Below are 17,382 nucleotides of genomic sequence, written 5' to 3'. Positions count from 1 at the left end.
CCACCAAGTTGCGGTGTTAGCTGGCCAAGGTAAGCACTTTCAGCACACCAAGGTTCGATTCGAGCATATCAGTGTTAGCGTGTCAGAATAAGAAGTACTCACCAATCGATTGCTGTCGGCCGCTAGGAAGCGTTTGTTCCGCTCGCTGAAACTGGGGCTGGTGGTGAGGCCGGTACCGGCTTTGGCCGGAGAACTGGGTGCCGACGAGACGGCGAATTTCCCTCCAGCTCCGGGCAGGGTGGCAGCAGCTTGGATTGGGGTACTGGTGGCTAATTTATCGATTCCATCTATGGAGTAGAAGAAGTTGGAATTGCTGTAGCTATTGAAGGGATATTTGAATTTTTACGATGCAAGAACACTTGTGTTAGGAAAATAAACAAAATTGCGATTGTTCAGTTAGAGCTAAAATAATTAATACTAGTTGACCCGGCCGACGTTGTCCTGCATAGTAGGCAAAAATGCGCGTTGTGAACTGTCCATGCAAAATTGCCATACGAATCCTAAATTTAGTTTTTCACGTTTTATTCAACCATATTTGTGGTTTTCGCATGAGGAAATCCGCATAAATCCGCCGTAAACCATAACGAAAATATCTGCTGAAGAAAGGATGAAAATCCATCCAGCCGTTTGGAGTTATGCGGATACGAACACAGACCATTTCATTTTTATTACATAGAAGAAAAAATATATAAGAGATGATAGAAGAAGAAAACGCATTGCGGTTCAACTGCTAGTAAATATACACCGTGATCAATAGGTTCTGATACTTTATACTCTGATCTTTTCTGATATTTTTTGGAAGAACTGTTTGTGTAGATTAACTTCACACCCGTTTCAAATCACTCAGAGACTGAGTGAAATTGTATTGCCGTTTCTTTTTTTCTCACGGAAATCTTACTGATTTTTCGTAACAAGTGGAACTACTCAAAATTTGAGTAGTTCCACTTTTTACGAGAAATAGTAATTTTCCGTGAGAAAAAAAGGGACGGCAATACAATTTCACTCATTCCCTGAGTGATTTGAAACGGGCATATATAGCTAATGATACGTAATATATCCCCTTCCTGATTTTTTACCAGCCGCAAATGTCTCTAAAAGGCGTAATCGCTGGCAGGCACGAATGCAATGCGCAATTCCTTCCAAGATTTCTGGATATCCGCCTTGAATTGAAATGAGTTAAAATCTAGATTATGTTGTCCTTCACCTTAGTTAGCTAGGTAGCTAGCTAGCTATGAAAAAATAATCGAAGCTGGTAAAGATTAAAAGGGGGAGATATTCCAAATATATGTTGGTGCCTTCCATAGCCGTGCGGTAAGATGCGCGACTACAAAGCAAGACCATGTTGAAGGTGGTTAGGTTCGATTCCCGTTCCGATCTACGAAATTTTCGGGTTGGAAATTTCTCGACTTACGAGGGCATAAAAGTAAGGGAAACTGGACACACATGATCTCCGGGGACACAGGACACCTCTGTTTTCTCGAAAACTAATCACATTTTTAAACCAGTGATATGTGCAAACGGATCCGTTAGATAGATTATTGAATCTGAGTAACATTTGATATTAGTTACTTTATGTATATGGGTTTTAGAGAGGTTTTATTATTTGAGTATTCTCAATCCTTTTTTTCTTCAAAGGAGAAAAGTTTAATAACTTTGAATATGCCCAACCAAAACGTTCCAATTTTTTACTGGTCAAAGTTTTATTATTGTAGAATTGAAAAAAATCATTCAATTAACTATTGCTTATTTTCCATTGAATACAAAAAACAAAACAAGATAAATACTCAACATGGACACACTTGATCCCATACCGTTTGGACACACTTGATCCCGATATTGCATTATATTAAGGCGTTTGTTGTATGCCGTTGCATATTATTGTATTGTATGTAACTAATTGATCTGTTCAAATTCTTTTCTAGTTGAAAAGTATAAATAAATTTAATTTGTCTTTAATTTTGTCAATCAGACGATACACGCGCAATTTGAATTTCTCAATAGCCTTTTATTCATTAACCAGAACAAAATGTTGTTGAACATACTTATTTTTGATTAGTTTTATTGAATGCATTTTAACATTATTTTCTATGAAAAAGTGTATAAATTAGGCTTTGAAAATACTCAACAAATCACAGGGCTTAAAATCAGTATTGTTCGATCTGGTACTAAATTCTTTCCGTTTGAACTAGGAGAAGTTTGCTTACAATCACCATTTATTTGTAAATCTTCTTGAACAATGTTTCAATAATACACCCAAAAAACAAATCTGACAATTATTGTATAAAATCTGGGCATATACAATTCTGTAAGCTTTTTATACAAATATTGTATTAAAACCTTCCGAAATTGTATATGCCCAATTATTATACAGTTTTTGTAAGGTTCTTATGCAGAACTGTATTAAAATCTGCCATCCGCTGGTTGGGTGTAGGCACATTCAACAACTTTTAGTCAGTCGTTTAAGAGAAATCGTATTTGTGATTTTGAGAGATTTAATAAAATAATTAGTTAAGAAAATTATTTTGAGCTTTTTAGTGGAATGTCTTCACTTGTCATAAGACGAGTTAGTACAATCCCATTGAAATCCACCACTTAATTGTATCTTGACAGATACGTATTTCGACCTCAACAGTAAGGCCGTCTTCAGTGTCTCGTACTTGACTCGACTTACTGTTGAGGTCGACATACGTATCTGTCAAGATACAATTAAGTGGTGGAATTCAATGGGATTGTACAAACTAGTCTTATGACAAGAGAAAATAATTAGATTAAAAATTATAAAGATATATTTATGTATCGATCAACCATTTTAATCATAATTGTGTTAAGAAAATTATTTTGAGCTTTTTAGTGAATGTCTTACTTGTCATAAGACGAGTTATACAATCCATTGAAATCCACCATTTAATTGTATCTTGACAGATACGTATTTCGACCTCAACAGTAAGGCCGTCTTCAGTGTCTCGTACTTGACTCGACTTACTGTTGAGGTCGACATACGTATCTGTCAAGACAATTAAGTGGAATTCAATGGGATTGTACAAACTAGTCTTATGACAAGAGAAAATAATTAGATTAAAAATTATAAAGATATATTTATGTATCGATCTACCACTTTTTAATCATAATTGTGTTAAGAAAATTATTTTGAGCTTTTTAGTGGAATGTCTTAACTTGTCATAAGACGAGTTTGTACAATCCCATTTAATTCCACCACTTAATCGTACGAGACACTGAAGACGACTTTACTGTTGAGGTCGATATACGTATCTGTCAAGGTACAATTAAGTGGTGGGATTAAATGGGATTGTACAAACTCGTCTTATGACAAGTGATCATAATTGTATCAAGCACAAAAAGAGATCCTCTTGGGAACATCATGGTTGTCGTGATATGACCACTGTCTTTTAGTGGAGTGAATGGTTTGCAGATAAATCATAAGATTTGAGACTAGACCAATTCGTCCTTTCATTAGACTTGGAAGAACCTAAACATGTTCAGCTCATAAAGGGATCAATTTCCCCCTATATGGGGATCAAGTCTCCCGCAAGTTTTGAAAATGCCAAATTTTCTATCTTTCAGCAAAATCGATTTTTTGGTAACTTTCATGAACAAATAATTGCTTCCAATGACGTTTTTGAATAGCTAATTAAATTCTTTATCAAGTCCATCAAGAAGCGTGCAAATCTGTGCATGTTACATCGAGAAATATGCTAAACAAAAAGTGGGGATCATGTGTGTCCAGTTTCCCCTATCATCGTGTTAGTCCCATGCATGATATACGAATGCAAAAATGGTGGATATACGAATGCAAAAACTTGGCTTAGAAACCTAGCAGTTAATAACTGTGGAAGTGCTTAATAAACTCTAAGCTGCGAGGCGACAATGTCCCAGTGTGGGATGTAATGCCAATTAGAAGTAAGAAGAAGATTTAGTTAATCTACATAAATAGTACTTTGAAGGTATACCTTCAGGACAGTTGATAATCAGCTACCTTGAAGTGTTTTTTGCGTTATTTTATTGCATTTTGAAAGTGTATTCGAACTTATTGATCACGGCGTACTATGGTGACCGTAGTTCTGGTAGATCACACCAAGCGCCAATAAAAAAATGCCCAAATTTCCGTGTGCAGATTCAATTTGTCATAAATGGTATCGTACATCCCTAAACCCATAACTGAAGATATCCTACAACAAATGTACACATTTTATATTTATCATCAGACTAAGGCCGGAGTGGCCTGTGCTGCACATAACAGACTTCTCCATTCAGCTCGGTTCATGGCTGCACTTCGCAAACCACGCAGTCTGCGGAGGGTCCGCAAGTCGTCCTCCACCTGATCGATCCACCTTGCCCGCTGTGCACCTCGCCTTCTTGTTCCCGTCGGATCGTTGTCGAGAACCATTTTTACCGGATTACTGTCCGACATTCTGGCTACGTGCCCGGCCCACCGCAGTCTTCCGATTTTCGCGGTGTGAACGATGGATGGTTCTCCCAACAGCTGATGCAACTCGTGGTTCATTCGCCTCCTCCACGTACCGTCCGCCATTTGCAACCCACCATAGATGGTACGCAACACTTTCCTTTCGAAGACACCCAGTGCGCGTTGGTCCTCCACGAGCATCGTCCAGGTCTCGTGTCCGTAGAGAACTACCGGTCTTATAAGCGTTTTGTAGATAGTCAGTTTGGTACGGCGGCGAACTCTATTCGATCGAAGCGTCTTGCGGAGTCCAAAGTACGTACAATTTCCAGCCACTATGCGTCTACGAATTTCTCTGCTGGTATCGTTATCGGCGGTCACCAGTGAGCCCAAGTACACGAATTCTTCAACCACCTCGATTTCGTCACCACCGATAGAAACTCGTGGTGGGTGGCTCATTGACCTCTCTTGAGCCTCTTCCTATCATGTACTTCGTCTTCGACGTGTTGATGACTAGTCCAATCCGTTTAGCTTCGCTTTTCAGTCTGATGTAGGCTTCCTCCATCCTCGTTACGTGCCATGATATCAATGTCGTCGGCGAAACCAAATAACTGGACGGACTTCGTGAAAATCGTACCACTCGTGTCAATCCCTGCCCTTCGTATTACTCCCTCCAAAGCGATGTTGAATAGCAGACACGAAAGACCATCGCCTTGCCGTAACCCTCTACGGGTTTCGAAGGGACTCGAGAATGCCCCTGAAACTCGAACTACGCACATCACCCGATCCATCGTCGCCTTGATCAACCGTATCAGTTTATCCGGAAATCCGTTTTCGTGCATTAGCTGCCATAGCTGGTCCCGATCGAAATGTACACATGAATCTATATTAATTATTTTCCGTTTTCCTTCTAAAACAAAATATCGCAAGTCAGTCAAGAAGCTATTTGGTGCGTGTTTGCACGTGTGTTTATGTGTGTAAGTGTACAAATTTTGTAGGCACACTTTTGGGATCTTAGCATTGTTAGAATTACTCGTTCATTACAGGTTCGGGGAATCCTGTCCCATTATTTGCTATTGAAAATCGGCCAGATCGGATTATGAGATCAGAAGTTATGGCCAATACACTATTTCTTATGCGTAAAACACGCTTAAAACACTCATTCATATTTTTAAATATTTTTTTTTTTGCACGGGAAAGGCACCAACATCGCTAGATGGATTATTCACCGTCGGTAGCGGTGACGTTTGGCGACGGCGGAAACTTCAAGAATAACAAGCGCGCATCGGAGAAAGACGCTGCGAATAGTTTCTTCGCAGAATCACAAACGCGATGACGCTAACAAGACAAGAGAGTATTCCTTTGACTTTTATGAAAACCTTCCTATAAGCTGTGTATTTTTTCAAATTATGAAGTGATGATGTTGATTATTATATTTTCATATAATGAACTACTGTGCAAATAGTTCTCAATATCACCGTTGATGTTGTAGGCATATATTTTGAGTTCATATTTAATTCTTTTACTTAAAACAGTTTAATAAACATGCTTTTGATCAAAATTGAAAAAAAAAATCACTTGTGTATTCATATACTTGGGACGAAAGGACCATTTTAAGACAGCCTTTCAAATACATTCATTTTAAGTGCTTTCAAATTATTTGCTATTGAAAAATATGTTGTCTATTTTTATAAGATCGCTGCTGCTGCTGCGAATAGGGCCTTCTACGGATTACGTAACCAGCTTAGCTCCAGCAACATGCAGACGGAAACAAAATTTGCTCTATATAAAACACTGATTCTACCAGTGGCCCTTTATGGACATGAAGCATCCCAAGTAACAATTTCCATGCTTGTTGGATTTATTTAATTCTTATAACGGATTTATGATAGCAATCACCATGGCTAGTTGCTCAGTTTTATTGGCACTCTTATTACTATCTATAATACTCTCATAAATCTGCTGAAACAGCCTCAAACGTCAAATTACAATTCCAATTGATTTTATGAGATGCTCTACGGTTGTGATGAAGAGCGCAATAAGCCATATTGTCAAAGCTCGATAAAAGCCAAAAAATTTTGGTCGTAATGTAGTCAAATGAATAACCGCAATAAGAATATTTGCATTGCAAAGAGTTTATAAGGGTGTGAAATAAGAGCAACATTTTTCTGATCGGAATCGATGATGGCCATATTGGAAAAGAAGAAGCATTTTCAAATCAGTCAAATTTATCGCTGAAATCCATAATTAGATAATATTTTCGTCGTGTAGAACACTTCTCCTGGTAAATGATCAGAATTGGAAACCTATCAGGGTGAAAATCTACAGATTAAGAGGATATTTGCAATGTTGGTATTTTAATTTATTTCAATTTATTGCGCTGAACTACATTATTTTGCGGGCGCGTAGTATAGAATCTTATTATTTACCTAGCTTTCACCATAAAATCGAAAGCGCAACTCAATTCAATGATAGAATGTTGCAAAACATACATGAATAAATATTATTGTGATGACATCTTTATCATAATTTTCATCATCAGTCCATTTTGTTATTATTTCTCCGTAATTTTGTTTCCCTTTTTTTCAAACCAACATTTTTGACAGCTGCCGCAGCCAAATTCCCTTTTTTGCGGGTGGTTTAAAAAGGGTTTTCAAATACGCTTATAAGAGGTTTATAGTGGTCATCTAGAGAGGGCCACTTAGCCATATCTTACTCTTATAGTGGTCATCAGATGGTTGTCGTATAATAATGAGTTTTATTGTGAGTTCTTATAATTTGATCGGGAAAACCATTCCAAGAGTGGAATAAAACTTGAAATGTTACTTGGGATGGACGTTAAAAGAAGCGGGCCGGAGAGCTTTCGGGGTTTTCGAGCGAAAAGTGCTGCGTACAATACACGGAGGGAACTAGAAAATTGTGTGTGGCGCAGACGCATGAATCATGATCTGTATCAAGTATACAAAGGGGCTGTCCATAAACCACGTAAACTCTTGAGGGGGAGGGAGGGGTTTCGAAAAAGTCTACGTTAGTCTACGAAGGGGGACGGGGGGGTTTACAAAAAGTGTACGTAGATTTTTTTTTGAAAAACAATTGATAAAGCAGCTATAGCTATGTGCAAGGTTCAATATAGTTTGATTTTTTTTAAATCTCCACAGATTTTTTTTGCAAGACTTTATCGAAATAATCTCTTGCATTTCTCTAGAAAAATCTAATGAGTTTCACTGATGTAATAGTCTGAACTATGGCTTAAAACTATATGGATTTCCTTTTGTGTTGTAGCAGGAAAATTCTCCGAAGTATTCTATAAAAACTTTTAAAAAAATTTCAAAATTTCCACTTGGATTTTATTGCAGATTCTACTAGAATATCTTTTGATTTTCGTCGGAAACTTCTTTAGAGTGATTCTTTAGAATTTTCACGAAAAAAATATGTCGCACTTCAACGGGAAATTCCCCGAAATTTCCGCGAGAAACCCTTCACTGGAGATTTTCTGGGAAGTTCCCAGGAATTTTTTCTTAATTTCGGAAATTATTCTGAATGTTCGCGAGGAATTCTTTGGATAGATGAGCGAAATTTTTCGAAATGTCCATGGGAAATTCTTCGTATATTTCACGGAATTTCTTCGGAAGTACTAATGCGAATTCTTTGGACTAATCAATGGAAAATCTTCGGAATTTTTTTAGAGTAACTATTGAAAATTTAGCATTAGCATTAGCATTAGCATTAGCATTGTTACGGTGTAATTCGTAGATTGGACACTAGTGATACTCATGTTTTACTTTTGAGATCCTTATCTAGAATGCTATCAGAAATCAAGAAGGGGAGCGGTCCTTGATTCCAGTCTTAAACAAAAATAACAAAAGCATGAGGATTACTACTCCTGGCCACGCCCATCTTCACCGTAACTAGGGAGAGGAAGGAAGTGTTGATGTAATACTTACTTAACGAGAGGCCACCGACTTAGCGACACCCTCATAAGTACCACGGAGTTGGATAATGAGGAAGGTATTCGTTGGGTCAGGATTTGCCTGTAGCTGGCAATGTAACCGTGGTAGATCTTACTCCGTAACACACCACGTAAAGGTATCTACCCAGCATTACGGGTATTAGAGTAACTATTGAAAATTTATAAGTAACTATTCGAAACTATTCGAGTAACTATTCGAAAAATTATTTGAATTTCTCACTAAAAACTCTTTGAGTTTCCGCAAAAAAATTGCAATTTTTGTAAGAAAGCTTTTGTATTTTCATAAAAAAATATTCGATTTTTTTACGAGAAATTCACCAAAATTACAAAAGAAAATTCTCTATAATTTTCACCGCAAATTATTCGGATTAGTCTTTGGAATATAGACTTTTTTATAGGATTTTTTTTCAATTTCCTCAGGAAATTGTTCCAAATCTGCAAGAATGTAGGAAACCATTTTAAAATTCCACGGGAAATATTTCGGAATGTCCATTTAAGCGTAAAATTTTCTCGGGAAATAATTCCAAGTTTTCACGGAAATTTACTCGGAATATTAACGGGAATAGTTTTGGAATTTATAAGGAAATTCTTTCGATTTCAACGGATGATTATTCAATGGGTTATTGCATGGAATTTTCAAGAAAAGCTGAATTTTCACGGAGAGTTCTTTAAAATATTACCGGAAAGGTTTAAAGATTATCAATCGGGATCTTCAACGAAAATTTCCACGAAAAGCTTATTGGAATGTAGACTTGACATTCTCGGAATTTGAAATTTTTCGAAATTCTGAAAATTTCTCGGTTTTCTACCAACTTGAATCGGCTAGAAGAATTATAGGTCAGATGCGTGACAGACTTTTAGCTGTGGCGCGCCGATGCAAAAGTATTGATAGCGGTGCTGCACACCTCTAGGAGGAGTCGAATTCAACAGAAAAATTGATTGACTTTGAAATTTGGTTTCAGGAGCTCTGGACAGAGGATTGAACTTGATTTCGATTTTTATTGTCAAATCACATATGATATTTTGAAAAATAAGGAAAAGTCTACGTAGCCTTCAGGGGGTTGGGGGGGGGGTTGCGGAAAAGTCAACGAAAGTCTACCAGGGGGGAGGGGTTTTTAAATGTGAAATTTCGGTCTACGTGGTTTGTGGACAGCCCCAAAGAAGAAAATATTGTGAATCGTATAAAATACGGCAGATTTAGTGCGAATGTCGGAAGAAAGGATAGCGAAAACAATATTCAACAGAGAACCAGATAGAGGCCGGCAGACTTCGAGGAAGGCCATGAACATGCTGGCTGCACGGGGTGGAATTGAACCTGGAGACCATAAACGTACGGGGAAACTGGAGGAACATCGTCCAAGTCGATTATGAAGCTCTACTACAATACTCCAGGCAAAGGTGTATCGATGGTGTAGCCAACCAAGTAACCAGGTAGGTAGGTATGGTTGTAATTTTAAAAACATCGCATCAAAACCTAGAAATCCTAAATTATTTCCTGATTTTGTATTTAGGATATTTTAAACCCTTGAAGTTTAAGCTATTACTTTTAAACTACAACTATTTAACTGGAATACCAGAAATGCATGTGCATGCCAATGAAATTCGTTAAATAATATGTACAACGGCGTTCTTTAGATCCAAATATAGTATCAGAATATCTCTCAGGGTCTTTTAGAATTCTTTTTGTATCTTCAGCACTGCCTTTCATTCAATCTATATTTTTTAGATAAGAGGCCGAGGCAAAAAAAAACTACAAATCTTCTAAACTATTTCACAATTTAGAAAATTACACAACTTGAACCCAGTAAGTCTTCGATTTGAATGAAGTGTAGATGAAGTATCAACGCAGCGGAGCAAATTCATTAAATTATTCGCTTCTGAAATCAGTTTCACAAGAATCATATGAATTCTTTTAGAAATACTGGAAAGTTTCTCGAAAGTTATAAATAATTTGGGAAATGGTCAATTTTTAAATGCTCCGAATAAAGATAATCATTCGAATAACGAAATAACTCTTGGCGATTGTGGAAAACTTATTTGAAAATCAAGTCGTTTTCGGCGATTGCAGTCTTGTAAAGCAGCAAAAACAAGTTTACTTCTGCATTCGACGGTTTCGGTAATTTATTTTACCTTTTTCAATGATTTAAAGCTTGTTTCGTTGTTAGCGTTACACACTAATGTAGTCCATTCAATAGAAGAATGGCGCCTGCTTCGGTACAAGTTTACAGTTATTTTGCGCGGCACTGTATCGTGGGTGTTTTTTTTGCTATAAGCCCTAGAGCTTCCCTTCTTTTCACTATGCTTTCCACTATAATTCTTCACCTATGCTTTTGAGCACTGCAGCCGGTGGCTGCCTGCGGTTTTAAACCATTCGAATTACTTACAAACATGAGGGGACTTAAGGTAAACTGAGTCATGCTTCCATTTATAGTGTAGCGCGGTACATGAAACCACTTTAACTTGATTCTATGGAAAACTTCACATAATATGAGCCCAAATCCGTTGACCTTGACTCGTCTCGACAAAAAAAAATTGACAAATAGTTCTAAAAAAATTGAAAAAGGGGGTCAAACAGTCCATAACCTGTTTTTCTGTGCTGTGCGGTTTATGGAACCACTCCGATCAAGTTTCATAAAAAATTACATAAAATGGATCTGAGTCTGGCGAGTCAAAAATCTGGTTAACTGGGATTTAAACATTTTCGGATGTAAATGTAGTAAAGAGAGTTGAGATTTTTCACTGAATTCAGCAAGAAACAGGAAAGAATAATTAAATTTATGATGGCGGAGCATTGTCGGCATAGCCGGCAAACGATATGCGGCGGGAAAATAGTTTTATTTAACATTTTTTACACAATAATAATATTCTGGAGCGCAAAGCGCTAGTTACCCAACCGATTACCTAGATTTTTCACTTATACTAGTAGAGTCAAGGTACCCTTATCCAAATTAGTGTAACCACGGTTTTTCCGAATCTGGGTCACTTTAACATAATTCTGGGTAGATCTAATGCAACGTACACACCAGTCAAGCAGTTTGACGAACATTGACTCCGCCCCAAGAAAACGCTTCGGTTGCTGCTTTGTTTGAACGTGTGCGAAGTTTTTCGAACAACCATTTGACAGTTGGCGGCTCGATTGAAAAAATTAAAACGCTTTGATTTTGGTTTGAGTTGTCGGGGGTGGAGTCAAGGTTCGCCGAACATGTTTGAGCATTTGTAGTGAAGTTGCACAAACCCCCATATATTTTTGATGGTTGATGCTCGAGTTGGTGCTTCGGTCGTTCGTGTGTTATATTGTTGGTCGAATAAATTGATTGTTCGTGTCGCTGTTGGTAAAGCTTCATCGATGTTTGAATAAACGTGAGGTGGAGTCAATGTTGGTCAAACTGCTTGACCGTGTGTACGTTCCATAAGTTAGCGTGTTTGTCGACTTTAAGAGCTCAGGGATAAGATATTGATGAATAACTTACAAATATGAAGGGAGTTGTGGTAAACTGAGTCATACCTCCATTCACAATATCGTGCGGTGAATAAAACCACTCTACCTATAGATTCTACGGTAAATTTTACATAAGATGAGCCCAATTTTGTTGATCTTGGCGCGCTTCAAGCAAAGATATGAAAAAACTTCAATTCGATTGTCTAGGAAATTTTACTTCGAACTAGCTTTTCTTTACCGATTTTATAGCACTCCGAGTGAAGATAATAATGAATAACTTGCAAATATGAGAGGAGTTAGGGTAAACTAAGTCATACTTTCAATCACAGTATCGTGCAGCAGTGCATGAAACTTTTTTCCCTTGATTCTGCGGAAAATTTTACTTAAGATGAGTTCAATTTTGTTTATTTTGGTTAAATAATGTAAAAAATAAGGGAAAATGGAATAAAATAGGCCACATCTTGTTTTTTTCGTGCCGTGCGATCTACAGCCTAGGGTAAGACAAAGTCAGTAGGATAGGCAAATTTTTGATAAAATTAGTTTTGTGTTGTAACTATGTCAGTTATCATCTCATTTTGACAATTCAGCCATGCCTGAACTAGAGAATTAATGCAGTTTTACGGTATGTCCATGGAACCGACTATGGCCACCAGGTTCCGGAGATATTCCGGGTTTCCGGAGGTAGGTTCAAAACCGTAAATTTGAGGTAGATGTTAGGATAGGTTGTGGTTGAAAATGAAATAATATTAGTAACCCCAAATGAAGTAGGGCTCTTGCCGATTGGAAACATATATTGAGATTTGAAATCGGATCAGTATCAAGTGAGATATGGCTATTTCCTTCAATCGGTTCTGATCGATACTTATCAAAGGGGTCAGGCCACAAATTCATATGAATATCGCTTTTTGCAAATCGTTCACAATGATTCTATTTCATACGGCTTCTAATGTGTCAAGAATGAAAAACCAAATTGAATAAACGGATCCTGGAGTCGTTGGGATGCCCCGGGGAACCTGTGAATGGGGACATTTAGGTTTTAGCAGCAAAGTCAGTCATTCGACGGCTCTTTTTTCATGGTTTTCGATCAGGAAGCTAAATATGAATATAAAATGGATCATTGGCGGCTCTGACCGCTTCCACGACATACGGAATGGCCCCAGGGGAACCTGTGGAAGGGGAACTTTTAGTGTTAGCACCAAAACCAGTCATTCTACAGTTCTTTTTTCATGGTTTTCGATCAGGAAGCGAAGTAAAATGGACCATTGACGGCTCTGACCGCTTCCAGGGCCTATGGAATTGCCCCAGGGGAACCAGCTCCATTCGATTATCTAGGAAATTTCACATGGAACAAGCCTTTCTTTGTTGATTTTCGGAGGAGCTCGATATCTCCACTATTAGCTTTGTGCGGTGCACAAATGGCCGGGGTTCTGCCCAATCACACCAAGCGCCAACCAAATATTTTCCATTTTTCTGCCCAAGCTTTCGTTTAGCAGATTTATTTGATCACAACTCGTATCTGAGGATATCCTACAATAAATATATAGGTATGAACTGACATAACATGATTTTCGTTTCCCTTTTATAAATAATACAAGGCGTTTCTGGTACTTTTTTTCCCACTGTGCATCGGAAGAGATTGCTTCGGTCATCAAAGAGTGGAGTGGTGATAGCACAGGCGTACATCCGTATGAAAAGAGGATCGCAGAGTACGCAGATTGCCAAGAAAAATTATCAGCCAGCGACGCCAACATGGTGATCAAGGTGGGTAAGCACTTAAGCAGAAAATTTGCTGGTCTGTATGTCCAGTCTAGTTAGCCTTTACCAACCACCGCACCGGTAGTCGATAAGTGCTTCTAGTGCCTCGAAGCGAGACACAAATCGTGCACGTGCAAAGGGCCGGCCAGGAGTAACCTATGTTGGCGTTGCGGCGAAGATAGCCTTAAATCGCACACGTTCGATAAAGCACCATCGTGCACACTATGCCATGGGTGGACCTACTTGTCCGTTGAGGAGAAATACGAGGAAGCCGTTCAAGCAATACAGCTCAACCTCAACCATTGTGTTGCAGCACAGCAGTTGCTGTGGCAGTCGATAGCAGATCCGAGCTAGAGATGTCGCAAATTAATCGATTACTTCGATTAATCGATTCATCGTTGTGATAATCGATTAATTTTGAATCGATTATTACCCAACGATTAATCGATTCAATAATCGAGATGAATCGTGAGTAATCGATTAGTTACTAATCGATTTATCAGAATTTTACGACATCATAAGGATGTCGAAAATTAATTGATTATTTCGATTAATCGATTCATCGTTGTGATAATCGATTAATTTTGAATCGATTACTATACAATGATTAATCGATTCAATAATCGACAAGAATCAAGAGTATCGGATTATTAACTAATCGATTAATCGGGATTTTACGACATCTCTAATCCGAGCACGGACGTCGCTACCCTGGCGGGCCCGTACTGCATCCCCGCGGATAATGGGAACTGGGTAGTGAACGGATCCGAATCAGCGGCGATTTGTACAACGGGTAGATTCCCGACTGGTAAACACAACAGCGAAAATGCACTGCAGCTGATATGCGCCGCCAAGTCGGCCAATAGACTAAGTCCCTCAGATGGTCGATCGGCTGACATTAGACCTGGTGGGACGGTCATTACAGGAAACTTCAATACGTGGAGACAGAGTAGAGAAGCCACTGTACTAACCGGAGGGCAAACGCTGCTAGATGGCCTAGCCAAGTTCGAATTCGTGGTGGGCAAAAACTGCTCCCAATGTACCTTCCAGCGAAACGGAGTGGAATCGATTCTGCAGTCCAAGTTCGGCCAATGACCTTCAGTGGGGGTACAGAATAAGCAACGAGGCAAGGAGAGAAATCCGCAGAGCTGTTCCTACAACCCGAGCACGGAAGGTCACCTATTTCAACAGTTGGACGTTCAGTGAAGTCTGAGCGGTGCCAAACTGGTTGCGGTTATGTCACGAGTTGACAAAGTAGGCGCGGCATTATAGGCCACACTAATGGGCGCCATTAAATCGGTGGTTGGGCTTCAACAGTGCCTGCTTGGTGGAGATCACGAACTCGTTGCTTCGGCTGGGAGCACAGACTGTACAAGATTCCGGAAATGCAACTTCCTGAATCGAGTGCTGCTCTTCCAGACAGTGGTAGGCTCGGATAACGCCCTAATCACGGTGCCCCGCAGGGCCCAATCCTGGGCCCATATCGTGTACGATGGTGTCAAGCTGGTGTGATTGTTATTCAATATGAGAATAATTATAATTATTCTATGCCTTGAAAAACAAAGCTAATGTATCCCCACCACGGTTTTGGACATAACCCCCCCCCCCAGAGACAAAATTTGTAGAAGAAATTTTATTTTTGACCCTCACGAATTAAAAACAGTGTTCAGAAACAACCCCCCCCCCCCACACCAATTTTCTGGCTACGCCACTGCCCCACCCTATATATCCATTTGAAATATTGTTAATTATAAAGTATTAATTTATTAGTGAAACTAAACAAAGCTATAACTGGAACTAAATAGACTTCAGAGGAAAATTGTCGGTTGTTGTTCTCTTTGCCAATTCGTTATGTACGCTACTTTTTACGTTACGATCATCCATGACAAGAACTAGGGGGGCAATTATAAAACAGATTGCCAACAAGGTAGAAATATTAACTTTTCAAAACACTGAATTTTAGAACCAAACCAAACGTGGGAATGAAACATTGATCTGTTGAGTGAAAGTCCTCGCTCATTTGTCCAATTGCATGAAAGGGGAAGCATCTTTATGTATTACTTTAACATGAATATTGTAAATATATGCTAGACCTCAACCGGTTATAAAGTCTAATAATTTTTATTGTTTTATATTCTTGTGCTTGCTTTGTGGTTCCGACTGTTACAATTTTCCTCTACAGATCATTAGCTCCGTTACTGAAACCATTCAAATATGCAGTTAGTATAGTTAGTGCTCAAGCAGTGCGTCCATAGAAATATCTTTACTCACATATATCGCAACATATAGTAAGATTGTTGGGTTTTATTTAATTCAGTAAAAAATAAATCAAAACCATATTGTTTTCTCTCTTGAACAAATTCAAAACTGAGATATGTATTGAAATTCCTTGGTTTACGAGTTTACAATAGGCTAAATTACACATGTAAATAGTACAAAGCTTTCTTTTACGATTCAAAATGGAAAATGTACAGCTCTTGTCTTAGAAATGTTTTTTTTTCGATATGCTTCCATATGGTTTGAAACATTTCCGCTAAAAACATGTCGAAAATGGAGACACTTTTCAAAAATCCAGCGGAAAAACAACGCAAAGCTCCACCTTTTCCCGCTGGATTTCTGAAGAGTTCAAATCGCGTAATCATCATAAAATTTCAATTCCAGTAAGTAAAAATCTTTCAACATGGCAAACAAATACCTCGAAATTTGCCTCGATCGCGTCCATACATTCCCTTGTTACAAAACGTATTTCCTGTTTTTTTTTACTTAACCAAATTCGTTGTAGAAAAAAAGTAAAGCTAAGTGTGATTCGAAATCGAATGCGCATGTGTGACTGTGAACAATTCATAAGAAAAATATCGTCGTCGATTTTCCAATTATTTGCCCTAGCCATTAGCTACAACAATGTTAACAAATCAGTTTTAGTATTCTGAAACAATAGTAAAGAAATAGAGAAGAAATGAAAAATTATATGAGGATTATGTGAGAAAATATACTTTCTGAGCGGGCGTTTGGCATTTGGGTACTAATACAGATGTGAGATGCTTCAATGGGTTAACATTTAGGAGCAATCGAGTGATGTCACTAACAAACGTACATATGAGAACTACACTGCCAATGATCGTTTTCGTGAATAAAACATCCAGCAAAGTTGGTACAAATGTGTAAAAAAAACAAATGAAGATCATTTTTCTAGATTTTAGTTGTGCTTATAATTAAGTGAATGTAATCTTTTAAAACCTATTTTTTTACGGTTAACTTCATAGCACATTGCCTATCATATAACCAGTTTGAAATGGCAGAACAGGCGACATCAACTGTACATAAGTGAATTGTTTTAAAAATTTGGAGTTAAATTACATAAACAAAGCACTGTATTTATTTATATTTTAATAAGGTGCGTTTGTTAGAGTAATGGGTCAGTGAAGATAGGCCGTAAGCCGCAGATATGTTTCTACTTAGTAAAAATGGAACTTACCCCTAGCGTAGGATTGCTGCATGTACTGCCGTCGAGGAGCCGGTGCTGGAGGAGCGTCGATGAACACAAACTGTAAGGAGGTGAAACATAAAAAATAAAGATCCATTTGATTCGTGTACCTAACTTAAAATTAGAAAAGGAAAAATAAGGAGGAAAACATTCAAATGATAAATAATAACTCTCATGGAGTTCTACAAATTTTTATGAATTTCCAGGAGAAATCCTCATGAATTTTCTTTTGAATTTGTAAGTAAAATCTTTTGAAATTCTACAAGAAATCCTCTCAATGAGTTTTCAAGAGAAATTTTCACGAAAATCTATGG

At 38.1% G+C, this 17,382-nt stretch overlaps 1 protein-coding gene across 9 annotated transcripts in view; it reads right to left on the bottom strand.

Moving 5' to 3' along the window:
• Positions 1-17,382, bottom strand: part of LOC134225131 (uncharacterized) — a 105,370-nt gene that overhangs the window by 3,020 nt on the left and 84,968 nt on the right. For 8 of the 9 annotated variants that reach the window (XM_062704942.1, XM_062704943.1, XM_062704940.1 and 5 more), the window contains 2 exons: positions 17,060-17,129; positions 103-287 (listed from right to left, as the gene is read on the bottom strand). In XM_062704942.1, coding sequence (XP_062560926.1) covers positions 103-287; positions 17,060-17,129 — 255 coding nt within the window. Of the gene's footprint in view, positions 1-102; positions 288-15,923; positions 16,511-17,059; positions 17,130-17,382 lie in introns of those variants that run through there. The other variant, XM_062704944.1, reaches the window with a different exon arrangement.

This window comes from Armigeres subalbatus, chromosome 3 (assembly GCF_024139115.2).
Source record: "Armigeres subalbatus isolate Guangzhou_Male chromosome 3, GZ_Asu_2, whole genome shotgun sequence".
NCBI classification, from domain to species: domain Eukaryota; kingdom Metazoa; phylum Arthropoda; class Insecta; order Diptera; family Culicidae; genus Armigeres; species Armigeres subalbatus.
Note: the sequence above shows the minus strand (reverse complement) of the source record. Positions and strands in the feature narration are given on the sequence as shown.